Genomic DNA, 25629 nt, shown 5'->3' with positions numbered 1-25629 from the left:
CCACGCTGCTGGTGTTATGTTGCTTCCCCAAGCCCAAGCACATCCGTAGTAGTCCTTTGAATACACACTTAAATTCCTCGACTTTAACTTCAAATGAAATTATTTCCTCAAAAGAAGGGGGGGAAAAACCCATGCTCCCATAAGAGACCAATGGGAACTCTGACACCACTCTCAGCAACAAAGAGGAATGGTATGATTTTAATTAGGATGGATAGCAGCCATTGGGAAAAAGAAGCTTCCCCCCCAGCACTAACTTGTTTCGCATGAAGAGTGTTTAATTAGTCTCGATGTGTTGCAATATTAACGAGTTTCTCGCCAGGGCAGATGTCTGTTCCCCGGAAGCTCTTATGGAGTTATGGCAACCTTCCTGCTTGCTTTTGCTAATTCTGCTTAGAAAGCAAATTGTGGCATCTCCCCGAGGAAAGTCAGGCCCAAAGGAAGGGAAGTTCACGGAGCATTCACACTTCTTACCTTATAATGTGCTAGCGTGTTCAGTTTCTTCCTGCCATCCTCCATCACTGAAGTGTCATCGAGGTCCCGGAGGATGTAGCTGTCAGTGCTTGTGGCAAACCATTCTAAATATAAAGAAAATGGGACAAGTGGAAACCCTCTCTGAGCACAGCATGTGCTGGCAAGAACACAGAGTGTTTCCTTTTTGTGTCAAGTTTGACAAGGGACACAGGTGTTTCGGTGTCAAGCTCTGCGGCTCTTTGGGGGCACTTGTGCCATGAAACTCAAATACACGGACCTTTTATGTACCTATGTACCTGGGAAATCTTACAAGGATATGCCAAACAGGTAAGAATGTGACCACTGCATTTCATTCTGATGTCATGTATCTCTCACACTGCGAATAAAAAACCTGTTCAAGTACAACACACAGTGTGTAAAGAAAATAAAGGAATCTGGATGTAAAGTAGAAGCACACACCTGATCTCCAATAATCTGGGCTTTTTTTAAAAAAAGTGAGAAAATTCACTTAACTAATATCTCATTTTGAATACATTTGTATGGAAGTAAGTTCAGCAGATTTGGAATTATGGATCACAGCTTTAGAAAGATAATGTAAACAAAGCTAACACCTTTTCATGGGGAGCAGATTTTACCTTCTGTTCCCACACATTTCGTTCTGGTTTCAACTGTGGCACTTTCTCCCCAGTGGGTAATTCAATTACAATTGTATCCTGATTTTGTTGTGACCCGGAAGGGAAACCACCACGATTCCTGTGAGCTTCACCATATTCAAAATGCATTGTTATGTTGTGTTTGAGGGATGTTAAAACAGACCCAGGGGAGAGCAAGTGGTCAATCAGAAAGGGTCCTAAATTTTTCAGGTTCTGCTCATATGCAAAATATGCAACTGTTTTGAGGTTTTATTACAATCAAGTGGTATATGAATATTGCAATATAAACAAAACAAAACAAACACGGAAGTAACGTTCATTCTGTATCAATGTTCATTTCTGATGAACAGGGTGGGCTCCCAAAATATGTTTACTAGGCAAGTATTCAACCTGGGACTTGATCTTAGTAGCAGGTTATTATTTTTTTAAAAATCAATTCACAATGTTCCTAAGGCACCACAGTTCAACAACACTTAATATACAGAATACAGGTGTTCCATGTTTGAACATTATGCTTGCGCATAATGAGCATTTGCATCCTAACGATAATGACAGGTATTCCTGAACAGGGGAAAAATGGTTACCAAGATCAACATCTTCTACTCTAGGCCACTGGGAATATGGAATATTCTTGCAAAAGGCTTCAAGTATCTTCTCTTTAACCTGGCTGAGAGTGTCTGTATCCATGACCCGAACACTCAGTGAATCCATCCCACATCCTTGGAAAGACACATTAAGATTCTGTGGAGAAAGATGGTTGCTTACAGTATGAGGTGATTTGCACAAGTTGAAAGACGTAAAAAGCCTGTGAGCTATAAGTGGAGGAAAAAAATCTTGGCACACCGTAAGCACTGTACTAAAAAGAGATGAATATTAAAGCTAGCGAAAAGTGCTGATTTACAGTCTCATAGATTGAAATTGACCATATTATTCAAAGAACTATGAGACCATGAGAGAGTACAGTCTAAGCTTCCCCAGAATTGTCCTGTCCATGAACCCAAACCCTGAAAAGCAGAAACTATCTTAAGCTGGGAGTAGGAAAAGTGACTGTTGCAATTTTTTTCCATGCACTCACTTTGTCACAGGAGGAGACTGAGTGCCAGTGAATCAATAGGTATAGTAGAGTGGCAGCTGGTTAACCTACTGTACAAGGATGAACAGTGACATGATATAATGCTGCACTTTGAAGCCCTGCCTTTCAGGACTTCAAAGTGCAGCATGGGGCTATTTGACAGCGTTTTGTCACAATATAAGGACTAGACAACTCAGCATACAAGTTCCAAATTCAAGATTTGTAGAAGGAGGAATCATGAGTTCTTCATCATGTGGTGAGGAGCTGTCATTCAATGGTAGAGCATTCATGTACTTTCACAAAAGCATTTTGACAGCATAGAATGAGCCATCCATGTTTGATAGATCTATTAATTTTGGTTTGTCTCATTTTTCCAATCTTAAATTCAGTTCCCCACATTTGCAATTTTTAAAAAAAGTTCATGAAAATTCGTAAGCATTTTAGTGTGGATTTTTCTTAACATACACATTTTTTGTATGCATTTTTGCAAAGGAGTTTCCCCTAATTGTGTACTGGCATTTAGTATGCATGTGCACTTTTATGCTGACTTACCCTGGTATAAGCATTTTTGAACATATTCTTTGACTAAAGAACTGCATTGCAAAATTTGGAGAAGTGCGGCTTTCGAAGAGTGTGCATTTAGGCTTGTGTTTTGTTTTGAAAGAATTAGGAAAGTTTGCCTTTAAATGGAAGATGAAGTGAATTTATCACCATCTGAATTTTATAGCAGCCTTTTATAATGTGTTTGCAACAGACAGGATAGCAAGGTGTAGCTGAACCATTCCCTTGCTTACAGGATGCCACTGTCGCTTATTGCACCATTACAGAGTTTGAATTATGCCTATTTCTAGGCTTTGTGAATGGTAAGCAATGGAACTTAAAAGTTTAATGTGTTTTTTTCTTTTTCTTTTTAAAAAATAACCAGGCTTACCCACAGTTTGGTTAACACTGATGTTATCCTTGCAGGGACTTTTATTTACTATCATCCGGGAATTGTGCATTCGCTTAAGTTTCACTTACTTGTAAACAAAGAGTCAACAGAACTTTCCCAATTTGTTCTTATGGAGTTATCTCTGTAAAGAGAAAGTTAATGCCAAAAGCCCTGCTGCTAACCTCCTTAGCTCTGCATCATAAATTATAAATCAGTTGGTAATGTGAACCTACAGCGAGGCAACAAAGGACACCCAACCAAAAACCTGTTCTCATTTTTACACCAGCACAGCTCTTGAGTGAACCCCACTGATTCTGGGAGAGCTCCTTCAGATTTATGCTATTGTAATCAAAAGCAGAGCTTGGTTTGGACTTTGCAAAGGTCTGTCTACTGCATTTACTGTCAGGGTTGTAGTTAACATATTCCCCGAGACTCTACATTCTTTGTATGAGTTAGTCCCACAAGAGGCATTTTACAGCATCACTTTTCAGCACGACTCCTGTAACACCCTGCGTAAAAGCCTTCACACCGTGGACTCCGCTTTACAACCAGCAACCTTTGCTGGCAGCGAAGTCGGTGCTTTGCCAGAAGCTGAAAAGATGTGACACTCCTTTTTGATAATGGCTTGTTAATTCCCCCCCCCCCAGCATACCCTGAACATCAGCCAATCAGATGGAATTCTCAATGGCCTCGATATATTCTCTGCCTTGAAGATCTTAGTACCCAGATGTTTTAAAATAAGATATACTTCCATATGTACTTTTCCAAGTCTAATATATGCTAGCACAAGGATGGTAACTTTACATGGAGAATGAAACAATTTTGACAGTGAATCTGAAAACAAAGCTTTCTGATATGCACAATTCCTAAGGAATTGTGTACTTAGGGCACAAGCCTTCCTATGGATCTCTTGACTTGTCAGCCTCAAAGTTTTTGTGACTTACTGTACCCATTGATTTTGGTCTATTTACAGGATATACTTGTTGGTCTCATCCACTGACTCAAAATACACTTTCTTTCTTTAGTACTGCCCCTCTCCTCCAGTTCTCATTCCCCAAGTGTCCAATACGTCTAGAAATAGGGCACACTGCCTCACCCCATTAAAAGAGCTTCAGTTCCTAAAATTGATATGGATGACTCAACTTTCAAATATAGCCATGACACAAACAAATCCTTTTCACTGAAGAGCAGGAATCTCTTACCCTTGGCTTTGCTTCAATATTCTCTCTCAATAGCCATTCTTCGTTGAGAGTATACCTGGCTTTTCCAGTGATGGCATCTATGGAGCCTTTGTTGATCTGTTGCTTGATTGCACAGAGCAGGAGGAAGAAGGGCTCCCCAACAGTTTCCTAATAGGGGAAATAACAGGAAATGGTTTGGTGACCAAGAACCAACGAGCGTAATTTCTCACAACATACCCCCCCAATGATTTACAGCAGGGGTCAGCAAACTTTTTTTGGGAGGGGGTTGGTTCACCGCCCCCAGACCTGGATCGCACACATTGCGGAGGGCTTCTCTCGCTCCCCCTCTCTCCCCCAGTCCCAGCCCCTCCCTTCCCCCTGCCTACCTATGGAGCTGCTGGCAGCGGCAGCGGGGGGACACACGAGTGGCCCCAAAGCAGCCCTTTCCATCCACTCGTCCCTCCTCCTCCTCTGCCAGCCTCTGCCACTCGCAAGGGCAGGCACAGAAGCTGCGGTTGGCAGAGTGCAGTGCCTCTCCCACCTGCGGCTCCTGTGCCTGCACTTGCGAGTGGCAGAGGCTGGTGATGGCGGCGGAGGGATGAGTGGCCCGAAAGGGCTGGTTGGTTCCGGAGGGGCACTGCCCCAAATGGTGCTCAACCAGCCCCCTCCCTCCACTACGCAGGGCTGGGAGAAGGGCGAGGAGAAGCCAGGAGAAGGGAGGGGGGAATGGCATGGGGGGGGAATGGTGGCGCTGGGGAAAAAATTAATGGGAAAAAATAATGAACAGAATTGCCAATCCATGGACTGTCCATGGGCCGGATCCTGAGGGCAGTTGGACTGGATCTGGCCCGCGGACTGTAGTTTGCTGATCCCTGATTTACAGAGCCATTTCCCTGCTGCCATATTTGCAGAGGTAAATATTACGAGCAAAGTTATTGCAGGGGGCCTCCAGGCTAGTCATTCTTTTGTGGGAGGGAATTCAAGTGCAAACTGAAACATTACATTTGAGCAGTTAAAGTGGATTAAAGTCCTCTGTTGTCCTAGTACAACAAATCTCACTTAACCCCCCCTCCCCCAACTTTTTGCAATTAGGAAAGCGATGGGGAAGCACATAGAAAACTTTGAGGTGAAAGAATGATTAACAGGAAGATGTATCAACACCCGCAAGCAAATTTGGATGAATGCTCATTGTCATCTAGCCACCCTATAAACAAATCAGAATGAATGCTCAATAAACTCAAGGCAAAGTCTAACCACCATGTAAACTTTGCGCAAGCAATCAGGATGAATGCTGAATAAATGGGTCGTCTGCAGGAGCCCTTAAGATCCTGGAGAGCAAATGCAGCTTTCAAGCAACCAAAAAGAGATGCTCATCATTCTATACAATCAAGCAATATTATCATAGAAACTAGAGCAGGAAGCAGAGTTGGAAGCAATAATACAATGAAATTACAGGAGGAATTTTAAAGAGTCAAAATGAAATTATCCTATTGTAAAGCCCCACAAATAGATGGGACCCTTGCTTAGTCTCTTCTGAAACCAGAACATGACATTTATATGTCTCTATATTGGGAGGATAGGTAATATTATCAATTGTACAATCTGGATCCTATCCAGACATTAACGCCATGCTTATTTTACTTGGCAGTACTTCAATACTGATACCACATAAATTGGATAACAGTAATTTTATTCACGTTCTCAGTACAGTTTTTCAGAGATTTCAAAGGCAATTTTCCAGATTGAATCCATCCAGTTTCACTGTCAAATAACTGTAAGCTAACCCCAATGTATTTTAATTCAGAAATCCTTTATATGTCAGCCTTTTTAATATTCATATTTTTTTCTTCCAACTAAAACGTTTATATTAATTTACCATTTCTGTAATTCAATTTCACTCTTCCCCTCATGCATTCATGCACACGCACACTTCTTCCGAACTTCTTAATTGCTAAGGGCAAGAGAAGTACAATTACTGCAAAAATGTTTCAGGAATCCAAGTGGCCAGCGTCTGTTCATTCCGATTCCTCTGCTTGATTGATGCTAACGCTATTAATGCTTTCTCATCACTACAGCAGCTAGTTTAATGCCAGCTTTGGCTTTGCTACACTTGGGATGCTACTATACGGCTGAAGATGGGTACATGCCATCTGTTGTGTAAGCGCCAGGATTTAATTTGCAACAAGCAGCATTCTTATGCTAAAACAATAATCATACTAGCTTCTTATTTGAAGGTTTTGTCAACACTCTGCCAGATACCCACATCTAACTGGGCCTGTTGTGGTCAACAGTTTGCAATGTTTGAATTTTACACCCTCGATTTTTCTGCATGAGTCACACAGCAGTTGCATGAAGAGGAGAAACTATAGCTCCAAACGACAGAGCTATCAAAGCATTGATTCTGAATGGAGATGTACTTTAGGGCGTGCTTAATGCTATACACATGCTTAATTAAGGTGCTTTGTCGAGTCAAGTCTCACAAAAACTGGAGAAAAGACTGTGGTTTAGGGCTCATTGAGTTACAAGTGGGGAAATAGTGACACTTATTCAAAGTAGGGAGGGAGAAGAAAGATATCAAGGGTCTTGGACCCAAGAATGACGATGGCCATTGTTACAGAATAAAATCAGATGTGGGTTTTTTTTTTTTTTTGGTTTTCACATATGTTCTTGCAATCAAGCTTTAATGAAAGCAGACAATACTGAGAGTGCTCCAGATTGCCCTCTGCTTCGGATTTTTATAGCACAATCCTATGCATGTTTATCCTATGCATGTAAGGGACGCGGGTGGTGCTGTGGGTTAAACCACAGAGCCTAGGACTTGCCGATCAGAAGGTTGGCGGTTCGAATCCCTGTGATGGGGTCAGCTCCTGTTGCTCGGTCCCTGCTCCTGCCCACCTAGCAGTTCGAAAGCACCTCAAAGTGCAAGTAGATACATAGGGGGAAGGTAAACGGCGTTTCCGTGCGCTGCTCTGGTTCGCCAGAAGCAGCTTAGTCATGCTGGCCACATGACCCGGAAGCTGTACGCCGGCCCCCTCGGCCAATAAAGCGAGATGAGCACCACAACCCCAGAGTCGGTCATGACTGGACCTAATGGTCAGGGGTCCCTTTACCTTTACCTTTTTATGCATGTTTACTTGGAGCTCAATCCTACTGTGCTCAAGGATGCTAACTCCCTAGCTAATGCATTAAAGATTGTAGCCATGCTTTCGTCTCTGAGAAGGAAGAGTGTGTACCTTGTAAGGGAGTAGTTGAAAAGGCTGACCTTACTGTGAAATGCTAGAGAGGAACATAGGGTGGTTGTGTATTAAAATCAGATTTCCCCCCCCACCCCCACCGCCTTGTAAGGCATGTAGCTGAGTCTCCACCACAAAATGCGTCAGAGTCTCAGCCAGAGACAAATTGCACCTGAATCATAAACCTGCTTCCAAAGCCAGTAAAAGTGTTTTGCGAGAAGGCCACAGTGACAGAGCTGATATTTACTGCCTTGGCATAACATGTATCGCATATGATTAAGCAGAGCATGTGAACATTTCTCCCCCGCTACGTCTGAGAGTGCCACAGCAAGAAGCAGTTAAGCAGGAATTTCAGCTGCAGCTACACTATTCATGCTGTAGACTTTACAACAAGAATTATTACACAAGAAATAAACCATTTAAGTCCCAGCCTCTGACATGCTAGTTCTTTGTGTTTATGAATCCCAGAAATAGTGGGTTGTTGTGAAAATCTGCAGAAACAGAAAGTCGGTATATTTCAAAGATTGGAAAGGAAGTGGACAGCGAGGGACTACAGATGAAGTGGATAACTTGGAATTTATTTCAAATTTATTGCTGGGAAATTGGTTTGGGAAGTAGTTGAAACCACCTTCGGACTAGGCTTTTTTTGGGGAGGGATGTAAATGTGCTTATTTGTGGGGAAAAGGGATGTTTTGAATACATTTACCGTTATGTACTGAGCTGAATCCTAGAATAGGATCCAGAATGCAGCAGTCTGATTGGTCTGCAGGAGCCACCCAATCCAGCTCCAGGTGGAAGTGAATCAGCAACCTGATTGGCCTGCAGGAGCAGCCAATCAGGCTCCTGGATGAAGTGAATCCACAACCTGATTGGCCTACAGGAGCAGCCCGGAATTAGCCAATCACATGGGGCCCATTGTGTAAATAATGTATATATAGCTAGACGTTTTGGGGAAAGTTTCATTCATTGCTACTATGAGCTGAATAAAGAATATGAAATTCACACTCGACTCCGAGTATGTTTCATTTACAGAGCACATTTTCTTCTCTATTATATTTGCTTTTTAATGAAATGTTTGGTGATTTGTAACTGCAATGTTATGGGCTCTTACAAGTAACCCTGGGCGGTAAAATCACTTTGTATTAATGAAACCCAAAGTTGGCATCCTTTGAACTGTTCCATATAGGTTGTATGAAGCTCTGTTTCTATATGCTGGGTTTAAACAACAACTGGGAGGGGAAGAATGAACTCTTGGGTTAAATTTACAAGCTACTCTTCTAATGAGACTGAAACAATGTTAGAGATGTCTCTTGGGAACATATTATAGACAGTTAAAGTGCCTGAGGGCACAAACAAAACTATTCCAACTACCCCAATTCAAAGTCATTTCTTACATTAAAAACATTGCTTTATGGAGGCTAACAATGGGATCATAACAGTAAACTCCAGTGTCTCATGCCCACTATCTTGGCTTCACATTCTAGTTCTTTGGCTAGCTTTTGGGCCACAGAACCATAGCTGAATCCTTGCCCCCTGTTTCTCTGTGGCTAGGGGTGACTTTTACCAGCTTTGCCTGGTTTGCCAGGTATGGCTATTCCTGGACAGGGATGTCCATGCATCGGTAACCTTGAAGCTGGATTACTGCAATTCACTTTGTGTAGGGCTGCCCTTGGGCCTGGTTTGGAAGCTCCATCTGGTGCAGAATGCAGTGGCCTGACTGCTGATGGGGACACTTAGCTGACAACATGTGGCACCATTGCTAGAATATCTGCACTAGCTGCCTATCTGAGCCAGGTTCCAGTTATTAATTTTGAAAGCTCTGAATGACGTAGATCCAGGGCACCTTAGGATTAGCAAGGCTCTTCTGACATCAGCATGAAATAAGAGTTTTGAGTGTCATTGGCCCAGTCCTGTGGAATACTCTGCCAACAGAGATTCAGCAGGTGCTTTCTGTTTCAACCTTTAAATGCCTGCTGATAACTATCCCATTCTGCCTGGCTTATGGAGGCAATTAATAATTCATTTTTCCATAATAGCTGATGCTCTCTAACTTCAAATGTGTGGATATGTTTTTTATTGCACATATATACTGTTGTAAACTTCATTGATATTGCTTATGATCTAGTGGTATATGCATATTTTTTTATAAATAATAACAACATTTTCAAGGTGAAACGGCAAATTCTTGCACTCTATGTTCATTTGTCCAGAAGAACCCCTGGCAACACCGTCTAAGGCTCCATCCTTACAACCACTAAGTTACTATTCCTACCTTGTCTCTCATCATACACTGAAAAGGTGAAAAAACTACCCTGATGATGAGTACAACTGAGTGTTTAAAAGACTAATCTGCATTATGCAACCTTAATCTTTGAAAAGAATTGCCTATCTTGTCCTATTAAGAGAAGATAAAGAAGTGCTAGAATCTCATTTGTGATGGGCTCGTATATTAGCATTTAGTTAGACTCCAAAGAGGACTCAGTTGATTCTTCCCCCTGTGGTTTCTGAAGCTAACTCCAGAGAACTCCAAACTGCTTCTCTTAGTGCCAAACTAGAAAGATGGTACCTATACGACTGCAATGAACATACCTAGTTTTAAACCATCAATAGTGACTGTACAGTGGGAGCAGGTGAGATGAGAATTGGGTAAACAGCATGCAGGGAAGCACAGTTAACTCTCTCCCATCCCCATGTTGGAATCCCACTGAAAGTGCTCCCACCTGAAGCTGTAATTCAACCCCAGGAGAGACGCTTACATTGACAGCTTCCAATAGCAGTTGGGGAGGGTGTTATTGGGACTGCAGCATATGGAAAAGTGTCCACCCACCTTCTTGGTCTTAATTCTGATCCCCTGCAGCTGCTATTAAAAATTTAAAAACCAGACACGTTAATTGCAATCATGCAATAAACATCACAGCTTGTTTGGCTCTCATTGTATGACAAAAGGCAAAAGCCTTCTGGGGTTTCTCACTTATAAGTTAATAAAATCCTAAGTTTGTTACGACAAATCTAGGTTTTTATTGAGGCACCTTCTTCTCCTGAAACATACAATAACTTTCTGGAAGTCACATCATATTTTTACTGGTACACTTCAGATATCATGCCAAACTATGGTTTAAAACCTGAACCATTTCTTACGATTCCATATCAACCACTATTTAGAGATGCTTGCTTGCTTTCCTTTTCCTTCTGTGTTTTTCATTTTCTATAAGAGTAATAGTCTCAACTATGGTTTCAGATTAATTCAGCAAAAGCATGCCTTGCAAATATACTTTTAAACATAATTTCAGACAAAGCTTTGCTGGCTGACTGCAAACCATGATTTATCGCTTCAGACATCACACCAAACTATCACCTTCTTTAACCATGAAAATTTCTTTAACATTAATTCCTGTCTGAATTGAAGCAATGTGTTTCTGTGGAATTCTTTTCAGACTTGTGCTTTTGAAACTCTTTGTTTTTCTCTCCCCCAAATGTCTGAACTCTCAGACCTTGACCACAATGTGAATTTGTGCACAAGAACGAGACACGTGCAAATTGGGGAGGGGGGGGAAGGACCCTGAAGCAAAATAAATTGTATGAAGTTGTTCCCTAAGGGTTAAGCTACGTGAGTCACTCTGTATACAAATAGCTGCATTTGTATGTCATGATAAACCAGGGTTGCAGGCTTATCAAAGTTTTACTGTGAATGAGTAACGCAATGGTACATGTAACCTGGACATTCCCTCTTCGTTCTTCCCTTGGCATGGGAGAAACAAACCATGAAGTCACAATTAAAGTTGTTTGATTCCCCCCCAATGAGGCAAAATTGGTAGCTAGCTTTAAACCATAGTTTGCTGTTGTCAACAGTGTTAACACTCCTGGCGGCCATGCTGTGGCCACAGTATTCAGACATACACCCCAGCAGCATGGAACTGCACCACTGTGAAGTGGACACCACATCCTTGGGTGCCCATTTGAAGGAGGTCTGAGTCTAGCCGACTTGTGTTGCAGAGTAACCAAAACAATAAGGTGCTGAGTCTAGTCAAGTTTGGCTGAGTGAGTCCAAGTGCAATGAAAATAGCCTAATTACACCAGGCAGTTCTTTGTAAATTCTCTTATCTCTTGGGCAGCAGAACACATTTGTGAAAGCACCTAAAATCTGAGCCTTTTAATTTACACAATAGGGCTATATTTACAAACTGAACCAACTAGTCAGGCTCATCACTGGAGTTGCCCTTTGCTTAGGCCACGAATGGCTATTTGACTATTTTTGAATGTTTCCATTTTTAGATGGTTTGCTCTTCAACCCTCCAATTCTGCAATACAAATGGATGGATTGTTTGGCACAGAATTAATATAAAACAAATGTTTAAATCATGTAATGCTAACTTACGAGGGAAAATACAAGCAGCTGGAATTTTTCCACTGCACAATTGTTAAGGACCTTTTGCAGCAGCTGTTTCAAATAGATGTTGTGATTAATGGGGATAATTCAAGAACTAAAAACAGACCCATCGTCACATATGTCTCACGGCCCAGTGCTACAGGAGGGCTAGTAAATTTCTTTACCAAAAGCTGCCTGTAAGACTGGGCTTGGTTCACAAAAATGTGGTGCATAATGGAAATGGTTGACTTATAGCGGATAATTTAAATTGCAGATTGTGGGTCTAATTTCCTTTGCAGCTAGAAATCAATTGTGACTTCCATTTTCTTTTGGTTGAGCAGACCTGGGCTGACATTCCATTGTTAATCTGAGTTGAAGTTAGTCTGTTGAAGTAGTCAAGACTCTAGTAGCACCTTAGAGACTAACACATATATTATGGTGTAAACTTTTGTGGACCAGAGTCCACTTCATCTAACATTATAAAGTGTAATCCTAAACTGACAAATATACACACGTGATTTTTTGGGGAGAAGAGTGAAGTCAGAAGATCATGAAATGCAAAAAGAATGAGCATTGATTATTATACAGTTCGAACCTTGGTTCCACTGCACTGGACTAGGTTTGGATGAGGCTCTGTTGCTGCAGAAGTTTCCCACTGTTGCCTAAAGAAAACTTGAGTGGGAGGAAGCAACCACCAGCAGTATACATGTCAAAAGGTTGGCAGCATAAATTATTGAAATGGTGCATCTGGGGACAGAGAGAGTAGTAGAGCTGAGCTGTCTCAGTTATCACTGGATCCTAAGCTTGTCCAGCTCCTGGCAGGTTGTGGCAAAGGGGCCTAAATTGGACCTGTTTGCTTGGTCTGAAGGTGGTACAGCAAACATGTAGACTTTGCTGCCCTGGCCAAGAAAAGCAGGGGGGCTTCAGAAGGAATGGTGGCTCCACCACCCACTGTTGCCTGCCAGCGGTTAGGACTGCACCCTGACTATGTAAGAGCAAAATGGTGATTGTATCACCAAAACTGCTTTTTCATTTTTTTACAATTGCCACAGTGCTCTTTGTTATTTCCCCGTTCCTGATATTCTCATGTTTTCAGGAGGAAAACACATCACAGGCACTTTTGAAGAAGGGTTCTATCATACCCTGCGATTACTCTATTGTGATGGCAACTGTAATAATGAGACACTGGTGCAGCATAACATTTAATGTTATGAATAATAAATTTATGGGCTTTTGCTACATTTACGTTTACCTTGGAGGCACACACACCTGAAGAAATTAAACACAACAAGAACATGTTCTCTTTGGTCCTGCAAGCGTGCATGCCGAAATGGCCAACCATTTCAAAATGTGCAGCCACCTATCGTTTGTTTTCTGTGATTCTAGGAAACTGTTGAGTGGATTCAGGAATATCATCAGGAAATTTGTGTGTGGGCAGAAATGTTCTCAGTCCTAATTGTCACCAGATTTAACAAAAAAATCTCCGAAGCCACCACAAATAAATGGATCACTGAACACTACAATCATCATACTGTGTAGCCACAACTGTGTAGGACAAATATGATTTCTGAAACTATACTTTGCCTTCTCATTAAGATTTCCCAAAATGCTTACAAAAAGAGAGCAGAGCTGATGTAAACTGGATGACTGAATTTGTCCTTTAGGACTAACCTATCAGCAAACCTATAGAGCTTGCTTAGTTTCCTGAGAGAAGGGACCATTCTGTCTGGTTACATTATCCATAAAGGAATGTGGGCTTGCAGTGGGAGCTTATAGTCTGAGACTGGAATCCAGACAGGTCCCAGAGTTATCTTCTGTCACATAAAGAATTTTTTTTAAGCTAGTCTAGATTGTGCTTGCCACAATCAATTCTGCCCCTCCTCCAATTTAATGGACAGGAGAGACCATGTTTCTGACATTGGACAGGATTCCAGGAACATTTGAAAGCAGTGAGAAACCTCATTGCATCAGAGTACCCCCAATCATCTATGCAATTGAGTGACCCTACTCCTGGTTTGGGCTTGTGTTTTCCAGTTGTGCTGGACTTCAGAGGTGCTCCAAAGCAGTCAAAAGTCTCTCACCACTACCAAGTGTCTCATAAGCAAATCATGAAATCAGGTGGTCCCTTACCAGTCTCTTAATTTGGGCTCACTTGATTAAAGGATGTGGTCTTCACTGGGGTGCTCATTTGTGATGCTCAGGTTTAGACTTACAGCTTCCAGATGGGGAGTGGTATGCCTCTGAATACCGGCTGAAGGGAATCACTAGTGGGAGAGTGCTGCTGCAGTCATGTCCTGCTTTAATGTATTTTAATTTAATGTATTTTTAACCTTCTGTTGGAAGCTGCCCAGAGTGGCTGGGGAAACCCAGCCAAATGGGCGGGGTAGAAATAATAAATTATTATTATTATTATTGTTGTTGTTGTTGTTGCTATTTTCTACAAACATCTGGTTGGTCAGTGTGAGAGGAGGATGCTGGATTACCAGGGCCTTTGGTCTGATCCAGCAGGACTGCCCTTCTGTACTTAGCAAAAGATGCGGCAATTCTTTCTATGTATGAGATAATACACGGTATCTTCACTTGGATGATTAAAAGCACTTCTACCTGAGACTGAGATGAGTTTAAGATCTACTGACTATGTTCCCTTAGGTCGCCAATTAATCCTGATTGTTCCTGACCACACAATTCATAGCAGCAAGCCAGAAAGTCAGGGGTAGTTATCCTACTTTGTTTTTCAATGAGACATTTCCTCATCAGTTAAGACAAAACCAGAACATCAGCTGTATATTTCAGGACAAGTGCTGTATGTGTTCGTTGTTATCACTTCGCTTCTAAAAGCAGTATTGTTCCTAATGAAAAGTGCTAAGCAATTTTATATGCATATACACAAAATATTTTTTAAAATATTGAACTTCATCACTGGCATGCTGCCTTTTCCTGTTCTACAGCTAAGTAGACAAGAGCTGATTTTCAGCCGAACGAACAACAGCAGAAGGAGAGGTGGCACTGTCTCACCCTTGTCAAAACCAGCTTCCTTCCAAATTGTCTAATTTACTGGCAGGCTTTCCCCAGATTCAGCCAGTTATCGGCTGCTCCACAAAATACCACAGAATTAAAGCATTATCACAGCACACATGGAGAATCAATTTATGTTTATAACATCTGTCTTTTATCTTTCTCTTAGCTGGGACCATGCCAGGTTTAAAAGATGGGGGGCAGGCTGGGGGGGACAAATTATTTACAAGCTAGCTTCATGTTTTAGATTAACATTTAAGAGTCCTAATCTTTGCTTCACTCTCCTGCTATGAAAGCTGCATCCTTCACCCTGGCTGTGCAGACCAAACTCTTCCTCTGAGATAGCTCTCCTGCCCTCAGACAGCCGCAAGGTGGGATGTGAAGCCTTGGAGCGATAGTAAACAGTGGCTGTTTCTTCATGCGTGCCTATCTGAGAGCAGCAGAAGAGAGCTCAGAGGAACATAAAAGACCATATGAGAACTGCAGCCGTTGTTAATTTCTTTTGTAAGACCATCCTGCTCAGAGGTCCCGTAAGATAAAGCTCTATCCCCTCCCAAGGCTTTCTTGCACAACGTTCAGAAGAAATTAGGCAGCTGAGTTTGGTTGTATCGGATTCCAGCTGAGTTCTCTAGTCCCAAAAGAGGTCTCCACTTTCTTAACCGGGAGGCTAAGTATATGCAAAATCAGCAGATTTTAGCACCATAGCATGCAATTAAAAAAAACACACGTCTCCTACTTTCTTTCCCTTCCCAGGCTTGTTGAATGTCTATCACCGACCGCACATGAACAAACTGGTTTTGTTTAAATATGTGATGCAGTTCAGACTTTGAATGCCTATAGTCAAATGGCACATCATACAAATCATATAAATCAGAGAAATGGATGATCTAGTTGAGATTCCTGCATTGCAGGGGGTTGCACTAGTTGACCCTTGGGATCCCCTTTCAAAATAGTCCAAACTTCTAAATATTGTTCACTTTAATAAGCAGTGCTATTTTTCTAGAAAAGGGGGTGCCAGAACTCACCATGAACGCTTCCCTCATTCTCTTAGAATGGCAATGGCGGCTACCTGAGAAGTGCTGGAACTGAAAAAGCCATCTTAATGAGGGAATTATAGCCAAATTATGTCATTCGGGGGTGCTGGTGGGGGTGTTCAACATTATTGGTTAGAACGTAAGAAGAGTCTGCTAAATTAGGCCAATGTCCCATCTACTCCAGCATCGTGTTCTCACAGTAGCCAATCAGGTGCCTGCAGAGAAACCAGGGAGCAGGACACGAATGCAATGGCACTCTGCCCACCTGCTATTCCTAGTGACTGGCATTCAAAGGCCTCTGGCAGTGGAGGTAGAACATAACCATTGTGGCTAGTAGCCACGGATTGCTGCTTACTGCATAGCTGTCAACTTACAGATTTGAAAATAAGGGACCAGTAGCCTCGAAAATAAGGGATCAGCAGCCAAAATAAGGGATTTTCCAAGCACAGGTATGTTCAACTTCTGAGCCCCTCCGAGCCAAAAGCAGAAAGCCCAGCCAGCAGCCAAATGAAGCCTCAAGCGGTGGTTCCCACAGCGCAGCAACCCGGCAAAGGGGATACAGCAAGGGAAACCACCGGCACCTCTCCGCTGGGAAGCGCTGAGCAAAGGTGAGTCCCCAGGCAACGTGGCCGATTTGATCGGCACAAGGCATGCAAGCCCCAACCCCCAGTCGTTCTAGACTCCTTATTGGGTGAGCAACACAGCCAAGCAACACAGTTGGAGACTCCCTCCTCCCTGGCTGGCAGGGAGGGAGGGAGAGGAGCTGCTTCTTTTGAAACCCGGGAAATTTAAGGGACATCATCAATAAGGGACAGCAGCGGGACACAGCGCTGGGATAAGGGACTTTCCCACCAAATAAGGGACAGTTGACAGCTATGGCTTACTGCAAACTGCATACAAATTCTTTACGTCTCAACTTAAAAGGTCCATTAAAGGATATAGTACTTTGAGTAAATTTAAAACTCTTTCTGTAATGGATGTGACATTAATTCAAGAAATGAACATACGTCAGGGACTCAAAGGTGACTAGTGAACGTGGGCAGTAGACATTTATGCTAATAAGCATAAGAAGCTGAGGTAAGGCAAGACTTAGATGAAAGTATGGAACGAGAAATTGGGAGCTGAACAAATAAAAAGCCTTGATTCATGGGGCTCATTAATAAAATAGCTGAGTATCAGAAGTTTTGGTCATCACTGATTAGGTTTTGAAGCATAAAATTGTATTTTTTGAAAAAATCCAAAACTAAATTTGAGTCTAATTCTTGAAAGCAAACTCCAAGCCTCCACTCCTTTCTTGAAAAGCAACATTTGCAGACAGTATGCTGACAGCATTTGAGTTGAGCCAATTACAAAATTTGCATAAACAGGTGCAGCCTTTGTGTTCATGTTTGGATTTCTCATGTTGGGCTATAGACATATCAGCCTAATAATTTTCTAGGATCAGAGGGAGCCCCTCAAAAAGAAATATGGCCAATATCAACAATCCTGGTTGAAACATTATGATAAAAATGCAGTTGTTTCGAAACAAAATCTGAGAGGCTAACATTTGACATTCGAACAGAAATTCCACAACAGCATCAATGGGAATAATTCTTCCCTAGAAAAACTTGAGGGATAAAGAAGTAGGAAATGCTGAATACGATGACATAGACAACTTCCCTCTATGCTAGTTATCACCTTAGTATGTTATTTTGCCAGAACATTATTATGGTAGGCTAAATGGAAAATAATAATAATAATAATAATAATAATAATAATAATAATAATAATAATAATAATAATTTATTTATACCCCGCCCATCTGGCTGAGTTTCCCCAGCCACTCTGGGCGGCTTTCAACAGAATATTAAAATACAATTGTCTATTAAACACTAAAAGCTTCCCTAAACAGGGCTGCCTTCAGATGTCTTCTAAAAGTCTGGTAGTCGTTTTTCTCTTTGACATCTGGTGGGAGGGTGTTCCACAGGGCGGGTGCCAATACCGAGAAGGCCCTCTGTCTGGTTCCCTGTAACTTGGCTTCTCACAGCGAGGGACCCGCCAGAAGGCACTGGACCTCAGTGACCAGGCAGAACAATGGGGGTGGAGACGCTCCTTCAGGTATACTGGACCGAGATCACACGCATTACTGTTTTGGGACCTCACAACAACTGCTTAAATGGCAGAGGTTCTATATACTTTTAGATATCTGAAAATCTCTGTTCAGCTGTGAAGTTTACTTGATGGCCTGGGACAACTCATTGTCCATTAACCTATTCTACACTGAAGTATTGCTGATAAAAAGTGAGATAACGCTATATCTTAATCTCTCTCCTGGGCCACCATTACCTAAAAAGAGAGCAGGGGGAGACAATGAACTATCAAAGGTGCCCTGCCCAGTTTCCCACAGCCACACTAGGTCGCAGCCTCCCCCAAAGCTAAGTGGTCTTTCCTACTTACTCTAAGAAAGCTGTACATGCAGATGGACATCCAGTTGGTCAGCATCTTCTCAACTACAGATTCTGTCCTCCTCAGCATAAGCTTGGGGTTTTTAGAGGCAGATGCGTCAATGAGATCCACCAAGAGGTCCTTCATGATGCTGGTGTAGTACTCCAGTTTCCCATGCAACGCAATGGTGAGCAAGGAGGCCAGGTTGCATCTGCAAGAAGAGTTAATGGACGGTTTTTGAGACTGATAGCACAACTGGGACCCATCAATCAACGTGAACAGAAATTAAAACCATGGTAACATTCCAGATTTTTTATTTTTATTTTTGCGCAAAGCCTTTCAAAATTGTTGAAGCTTCAAACCATTTGTATTGCAGCTGTGCATAATCACATTGTATTATGCCCCTCCGATAGAAATGGATGCCAATCGTTCAAAGAAAAAAACATTGTTCTGGCACTCTGTAGAATAATAGAGAAGGTTAACACCAGAAAGCTGGAAAATGGCATAGTTGTATCTTTTAAAGAAATAAAGGAACAGCATGATGTTTAGGAGGATATGGTTGTTGTTTTTTGTATGTGGGTTATATACAGAGCCCTTGAGATGGAAGGCTACTTAGGTCCGCTGTACAATAACCATAAAATACAGCCAGGCAGCTCTACCAACTACTTTACTTTCTTCATCCTTTAAAAGCTCCCCAGTTGCCATTTCTTTATACAGGGTGCTTCTGAATTAAGCACCATATATTGTGTCTCTTGCTGACAGAGGCAGCCACAGAATGCACTTCAGAACAGGTTAATCCTCCTTGCTCCACGATAACACAGTGAAGACTACTTTGTGATATGCTAGTGACTCAGGAGGAGGCGTAAATGGCTACTAAGAGGGCCTAAATAGTTGTCATAGTGCAGAGAGGATGCAAGAAAAGCAAAGAGAAAATGATTTTAGCCACAGTGCTGTGGAAGCAAGCTTAGCTCATAAGGATATCAAATTCCTCCTCCTTTGACCCTCCTCAATTCAAGGACTGTTGAAGTCCAGTCCTCTTCAGGCATTCTGTCCTCACATTAACATGCAAACTCCCCCCACCCCATAGGGACAAGCATGCAAGCCCAGCCCCACACTGCCCTCCGGCCCTTCTGAAAAAGGGAGGCTCCCCAAACATTTTAGAACCCCGATTTTCCAGGAAGTTTTCTGCTTCAGATGCTTGTCCTTTAATCTGTGGAGGGTGATGAAAATTGCAATGGCGGCAGGTGTGTGTGGCTACCTGCTTGTCCCTGCAGCATCCAGCAACCATGTGCAACTTAAAACAAAAATAGGATATCTGAAGAGGATTTATGTGAAGATGAAATCCTACACCTGCTTTTTCCTGAGGTGTTGCTTGGCTTCCTTCTGTCAGGTAGATAGAATTTCTGTAATATGTTGAGGGTATGTCAAGGTTGATTTGAGGTACGTATGTACTAAACTTTAAATCCCATCTGTAAGTGTGTGAATGAGCCCCAATGGTCTTTATATAAGCTATAAATATTTATTTCATGTAATGCATTCAAAACCAGCAGTCCAGGGCTTATTTAGTATTGCTTTAATATCTTTCCGAGTACACAGAATGTGAACAGGTTATCTTTAAGACTTGGAGTTGCTCTGAGTTTGTTTTTTTAAAAAACAACAACAACATCTGGAAGCATTCATTCCCCTATAAGCACAGATATCAGGTTTAGAAAAAGAACTCAAGAGAAAACCAAGTAATGATTCTGTGTTTATCAAACAGGAAGTACTTTTTAAGTGCCCAAAATCAGAGCAGGGCTCATCCAGGTTTGCAGGGTGAAAGAGGTGTGTGGTCAAATTAGGCTGAACTTGTGTGCCACCTAAAGTTATCTTAAAATCTTAAAAGAGAAACTTACCTGTCTCTAACAGCAAAATCTTTCTGCTGCTCAAGAGCATGGACGAAGACATTGAGAAAGTGCTTGTTGTTGAGTAAGGTTGAGAACAACGCAATTCCTTCTTCCATGTTGGGTCTACAATTTTCAGGAATCTAAGGCAAAACCAGCAATTTGGATGAGAACAGTCCCTCCATCTCCCATCACATACATCTTAACTAACCTACTTCATTTTAAGACTGTGTACAGCAGCTTAAAAGTGGCTAGCAAGACAAAACGAAAACTTTTTTACCACTGAAGGCACTCCAAATAGTTTATCACTACAAATTTGATAGGTATGAGCTACCTTGATACACAAAACAAAAACCATTTAATAAAAACCACAGTATACTTAACATATCAGCCACAAAGTAGGCACACAAAGGGAAATATGCATTCCCCTGCTTTGAGCCTGATTCACCTGATTCATGTGAAAACTCCCCCAAAGTTACGATTCTCCATCAAGTTAGACAGGCAGCTTTTTAAAGTGAGCCTAAAAGTGCTTCCTTGTGACCTACAACTAATGATGGATGGATGAATTTGTCAATTTCAGCTTGCCTGTCTCTCATTTTCCTAAACTAAAGTTCAGTTTGTTGGATTTCTGCATCTGTTTGTGATTGTTTTAAAAGAAGTCCACATGAACATTCATTCCCATTGTTATGCCATTGTTTCTAACAGGCACATTTTTGCATGTAATTTGGCACAGTACGCACATTTTTGCAAGCGATTTCCCCCAGTATAATGATTTTTTATTACATTTATACCCCACCATTCCTCCAAGAAGAACAAGGTGATATACATAATTATCTCACCTACCATTTAACCCTCACAACAACTCTGTGAGGTATGGTAGCCTGGGAGAGAGAGACTCAGCATAAGAATATAATAAGACCTGGCCAGCATCCTGTTCTTACAGCAGCTAACCAGAAGCCTGCAGAGAAACCAGGGAGCAGGACACAAATGCAATGGCACTCTGCCCACCTGCTATTCCTAGCGACTGGCATTCAGAGGCCTCTGGCAGTGGAGGTAGAACATAACCACTGTGGCTAGTAGCTGCTGACAGCTGCTTATTGCAACCAGCATATACATTACAGGTGTCTCCCCACTTGTGTGTCATCAGCATGTGTGCTCCTTCTGACATGCACACCATTTTCAGTGCTGAAAGGGGGAGGAACAGCGGAATCCATGGTGACGTGTGGCAGTTGGGAATGGAGCCTCCGCATAAGTACTCACTTCTCAACTTAAAAGGTCCATTAAAGAAAATAGTACAGTGGAACCTCAGGTTGCGAATGTGATCTGTGCGGGAGGCACGTCCACAACCCGCAGTGTTTGCAACCCACCGCGCCACGTCTGCGCAAATGCGTGACGTGATTCAGCGCTTCTGCGCATAGTGTGATTTAGTGTTTCTGTGCATGCACAAGCGCCGAAACTCAGAAGTAACCCGTTTCGGTACTTCCGGGTTTTGGCATGTCCAGAACCTGAAACCTGAAGCGTCTGTAACCCAAGGTACCACTGTACTATGAATTCAAGAAATCAACATATACCAGGGACTCAAAGGAGAAAATTAGTGAGGAAGTGGAGTGGCAATTGCTTAGTGTATCTGGGCAGTAAACGTTTGAGGTAATAAGGAGCTGAGGTAAGTCATTACTTCTTTAGATGAAAGTGTGGAACCAGAAACTGGGTTTGGAATAAATAAAAACCTCATTCACGGGGCTCAGAGGTCTGCAGGAAGTCTGCAAGCAGGTCTTGAGAGCCACAGCATTCTCTCCAGTTGTGATTCTCATCAACTGTTATACAAAGGCATAATGCCTCTGACAGTGGAAGTAGAACACAGCCATCGTGGTTAGTGGTCACTGGTAGTTTTATCCTCCATCAGTTTGTCTAAACTTTTAAAGCCATCCAAGTTGGTAATATCACTGTATCTTGTGGGAGCGAATTCCATAATTTAAACTATGCACTGTGTGAAGAAGGGTGTTTCTTCAGTGTATCCTATATCTTCTAATATGTGTGAATGCATATACATTTCTTCTAGTGCTCCCACCCATGAAATTACTATTTTTTCTACAGCTTTCTACATCCTAGGAGGACATTTCCTATTGTTTTTACTCCTCTGCAGCCAAACTTCATTGGTTCCTCAGCCTTTGCCTTTCCCTCAGTATGGAACATATTACTTATTTCTCATGCATTTCTTAACCACTATAATGAAACAACACACTGATCATTACAGCTGTATCTGTAGCCAATACTCACCTTCCATTCTCCCAGCAGTAACGGGTGAGTTTCTTGCACCTGAGAGCCCATCTGGGAATTAAGGTGCTGGGAAGGCAGAATGTAACGCTCTTCATAGAGGGAGGAACACTATTTTTTTAAAGAAATACAGTAAACAAATCCAAAGCACATCTTGTTATTTGGCAAAAAAGGAAGCATGATCAAATCCCTCATGCCTTCTCCAAGTCCCTGTGCCAACAAAGCAGTATTGTTATGGAGTGGCCAGGAGAGATGTCATCATGACTTGAGGCTACTCACAAGTAAGAAATAATGTGGTTTTATGGAGGTTTTAAACTATCGGCGAGAAGCTTCTGAATGAATGCATAGAAGAACTTTGGGGGAGGCATATTGTTTGAGAGAAACAAGGCATTCACAGTGTGAAGGTTATGAACTGCCTAATCTGACATTCATGGCTTCACAGAAAAGGGGGAATTATTTGGGACAAAGCCACAATAAGTAGTTATTGGGTATTTGAATATTTGCCTCTTCCAAGACAAAAGGAGCAAACTGTTTCTTTCTCCTATATTTATATACTCGCCCGAGGCTTTGCGTAATCTGCAAGACAATTCAAATTCCGCTCACAGAATTCATTTGCAAATGAAGGAATTGCATATATTTCCATTTCTTCCTCTTTTTTTTGTTTGCTTTCATTTATTCTGCTTCTGAAATGTGGCTTTTCAAAAATTTGGGGCAAGTACTGGGATGGAATAGTGTAATGGGGAATGATGAAGAGGGGCCCATGCATACTGTAGCAAGAGATAAGATGTGAGCATCCATTGGCAAAGGGCAAGTTGCTGGCAGAATATCATAGTATTTCCCTAGAACTACCCGAAATCATTTTCAGCCCCCGTTTTCCCTTTAAGCACTCGCTGCTCAGACATTTTAGTGCTTTTCCACAACTATGAGAGCTAGCAAATTCCAGAGCTGGAATTCAACAAAGTTCTAAGTCTCTCGTTCCATCAGCACCATATTTTTCGCTCTATAAGACGCACCAGACCACAAGACGCACCTAGTTTTTGGAGGAGGAAAACAAGAAAAAAAAAATATTCTGAATCTCAGAAGCCAGAACAGCAAGAGGGATCACTAAGCAGTGAGTCTTATAGAGCAAAAAATACAGTACATGATTTCTGTTCGGAAACTGAACGTTCTCTGCCTTGCCTTCCCCCTACACACCATCTAAATCTGTTCTAGGGGGTTTCCATAATCTGCTAGAGCAGTTTGGGGGAAGGCACGGGTGGTGTAGAGTGGATAATGTCCACTTGCAGAAGCAAAAATCCTTGATGGGACATGTCAATTGAATTTATTTATTATTTATTCCACTTATATCCCACCTTTTTCCTCCAAGGAATTCAAGGGAGCACACATGGTTCTCCTGCCCCTCATTTAATCCTCACATGAACCCTGTGAAGCAGGTTAGGCTGAGAGCGAAAGGCCAAAGGTGAGCTTCTGGCCGAGAGGGGATTTGCACCCTTGTCTCCCGGGTTAGAGGTTCAGGTCCTAATCTGAACCTCTAACCACTACACCACATGGGCTCAGATTCACTTCCTCAGAATGTCAATTTTATCGTCTTGCTATGTAGTAGATGCAGTGAATGTGAGTGCTTACCTCCCTGCTTACTTTACTGCAAAACAACAACAACAAATGAAGCTCCCAAACAGAAATCACCCCTCTCTCTCCCACTATCAATAAAATGCAGCTGTTTCTAGGGTGCAATGCTGCTTTTAGATCAGGATATAATACATTCTGGGCAGACGATAACAAGAAAAAGAAAGCACAGCATTTGGTGTGACATTCATTACCGGGTTTAAGTTAACATACTCGCTCTACGCGGGGCTGCCCTTGAAGCTGACCCGGAAACTCCAGCGCGTGCAGGATGCCACGGCGAGGCTCCTTATGGGGTCCTTGCCGCGGGATCACATTCATCCAGTGCATTACCAGCTGCACTGGTCCCGGTGGAGTACAGGATCAGGTTTAAGGTGCTGGTTTTGACCTTTAAAGCCCTATGCGCCCTAGGACCCTTGTACCTATGGGACTGCCTCTCCTGGTATGCCCCATGGAGGACCTTAAGGTCCATAAATAATAACACTTTGGAGGTCCCAAGCCGCAAGGAGGTTAGATTGGTTTCAACTAGGGCCTGGGCCTTTTCAGCACTGGCCCTGATGTGGTGGAACGCTCTATCACAAGAGACTAGGGCCCTGCGGGATTTGACATTTTCCCGCAGGGCCTGCAAGACGGAGCTGTTCCGCCTGGCCTTTGGCTTAGACTCACTCTCACCCCTTATATGGGATTTGGTACAGTGGTACCCCGCAAGACGAACGCCTCGCAAGACGGAAAACCCGCTAGACGAAAGGGTTTTCCGTTTTGGAGGCGCTTCGCAAAACGAATTTCCCTATGGGCTTGCTTCGCAAGACGAAAGCCCATAGGGAAATCTCTGGGACAGCGGGGAAGCGCAGCGCATTTAGAAGCGCTCGGGGAAAGCAGCGCACTTTGCTGCTTTGCCCGGAGTGCTTTTAAATGCGGGCGGCTGGGAGGGAATCCCTTGGCCCCCCGCCGGACTTCCCGAAGCTCTTTTGAAGTCCGGCGGGGGTGCAAGGGATTCCTTCCCAGCCGCCCGCGTTTAAAAGCACTCCGGGGAAAGCAGCGCACTTCGCTGCTTTGCCCGGAGTGCTTTTAAATGCGGGCAGCTGAGAGGGAATCCCTTGGCCCCCCGCCGGACTTCCTGAAGCTCTTTTGAAGTCCGGCGGGGGGCCAAGGGATTCCCTCACCGCCGCCCGCCTTTAGAAGTGCGGGGGAACACCTGCCCCAGCCACCCCGCTTCGGAACGCTGCTCCGAAGTGGGGTGGGGGGGCGGGAGCACCTGCCCCAGCCGCCGGGCTTCGTAGCGCTGCTGCGAAGCCGGGCGGGGGGTGGGAACACCTGCCCCAGCCACCCCGCTTCGGAACGCTGCTCCGAAGTGGGGTGGGGGGGGCGGGAGCACCTGCCCCAGCCGCCGGGCTTCGTAGCGCTGCTGCGAAGCCGGGCGGGGGGTGGGAACACCTGCCCCAGCCACCCCGCTTCGGAACGCTGCTCCGAAG

The 25629-nt window shown here is 43.0% G+C and overlaps 1 protein-coding gene and 1 long non-coding RNA gene across 3 annotated transcripts in view; one reads left to right on the top strand and one right to left on the bottom strand.

The window, feature by feature from the left end:
* PLXND1 (plexin D1) overlaps positions 1 to 25629 on the bottom strand; it is a 159036-nt gene that overhangs the window by 19483 nt on the left and 113924 nt on the right. The window contains exons 23-28 of the mRNA XM_082209178.1: positions 22538 to 22645; positions 20273 to 20403; positions 18393 to 18591; positions 4330 to 4476; positions 1709 to 1865; positions 472 to 575 (exon numbers count right to left, since the gene is read on the bottom strand). Of these exons, the coding sequence (XP_082065304.1) occupies positions 472 to 575; positions 1709 to 1865; positions 4330 to 4476; positions 18393 to 18591; positions 20273 to 20403; positions 22538 to 22645 (846 nt within the window). The remainder of the gene's footprint in view (positions 1 to 471; positions 576 to 1708; positions 1866 to 4329; positions 4477 to 18392; positions 18592 to 20272; positions 20404 to 22537; positions 22646 to 25629) is intronic.
* The window catches only part of LOC309525535, a 125510-nt gene that overhangs the window by 31981 nt on the left and 67900 nt on the right, over positions 1 to 25629 (top strand). The window lies entirely within an intron of this gene.

The sequence above is a fragment of the Podarcis vaucheri genome, assembly GCF_965113315.1.
Source record: "Podarcis vaucheri genome assembly, chromosome: 2".
In the NCBI taxonomy this organism is placed as follows: Eukaryota; Metazoa; Chordata; class Lepidosauria; order Squamata; family Lacertidae; genus Podarcis; species Podarcis vaucheri.
This window is presented reverse-complemented; position numbering and strand designations above follow the sequence as displayed.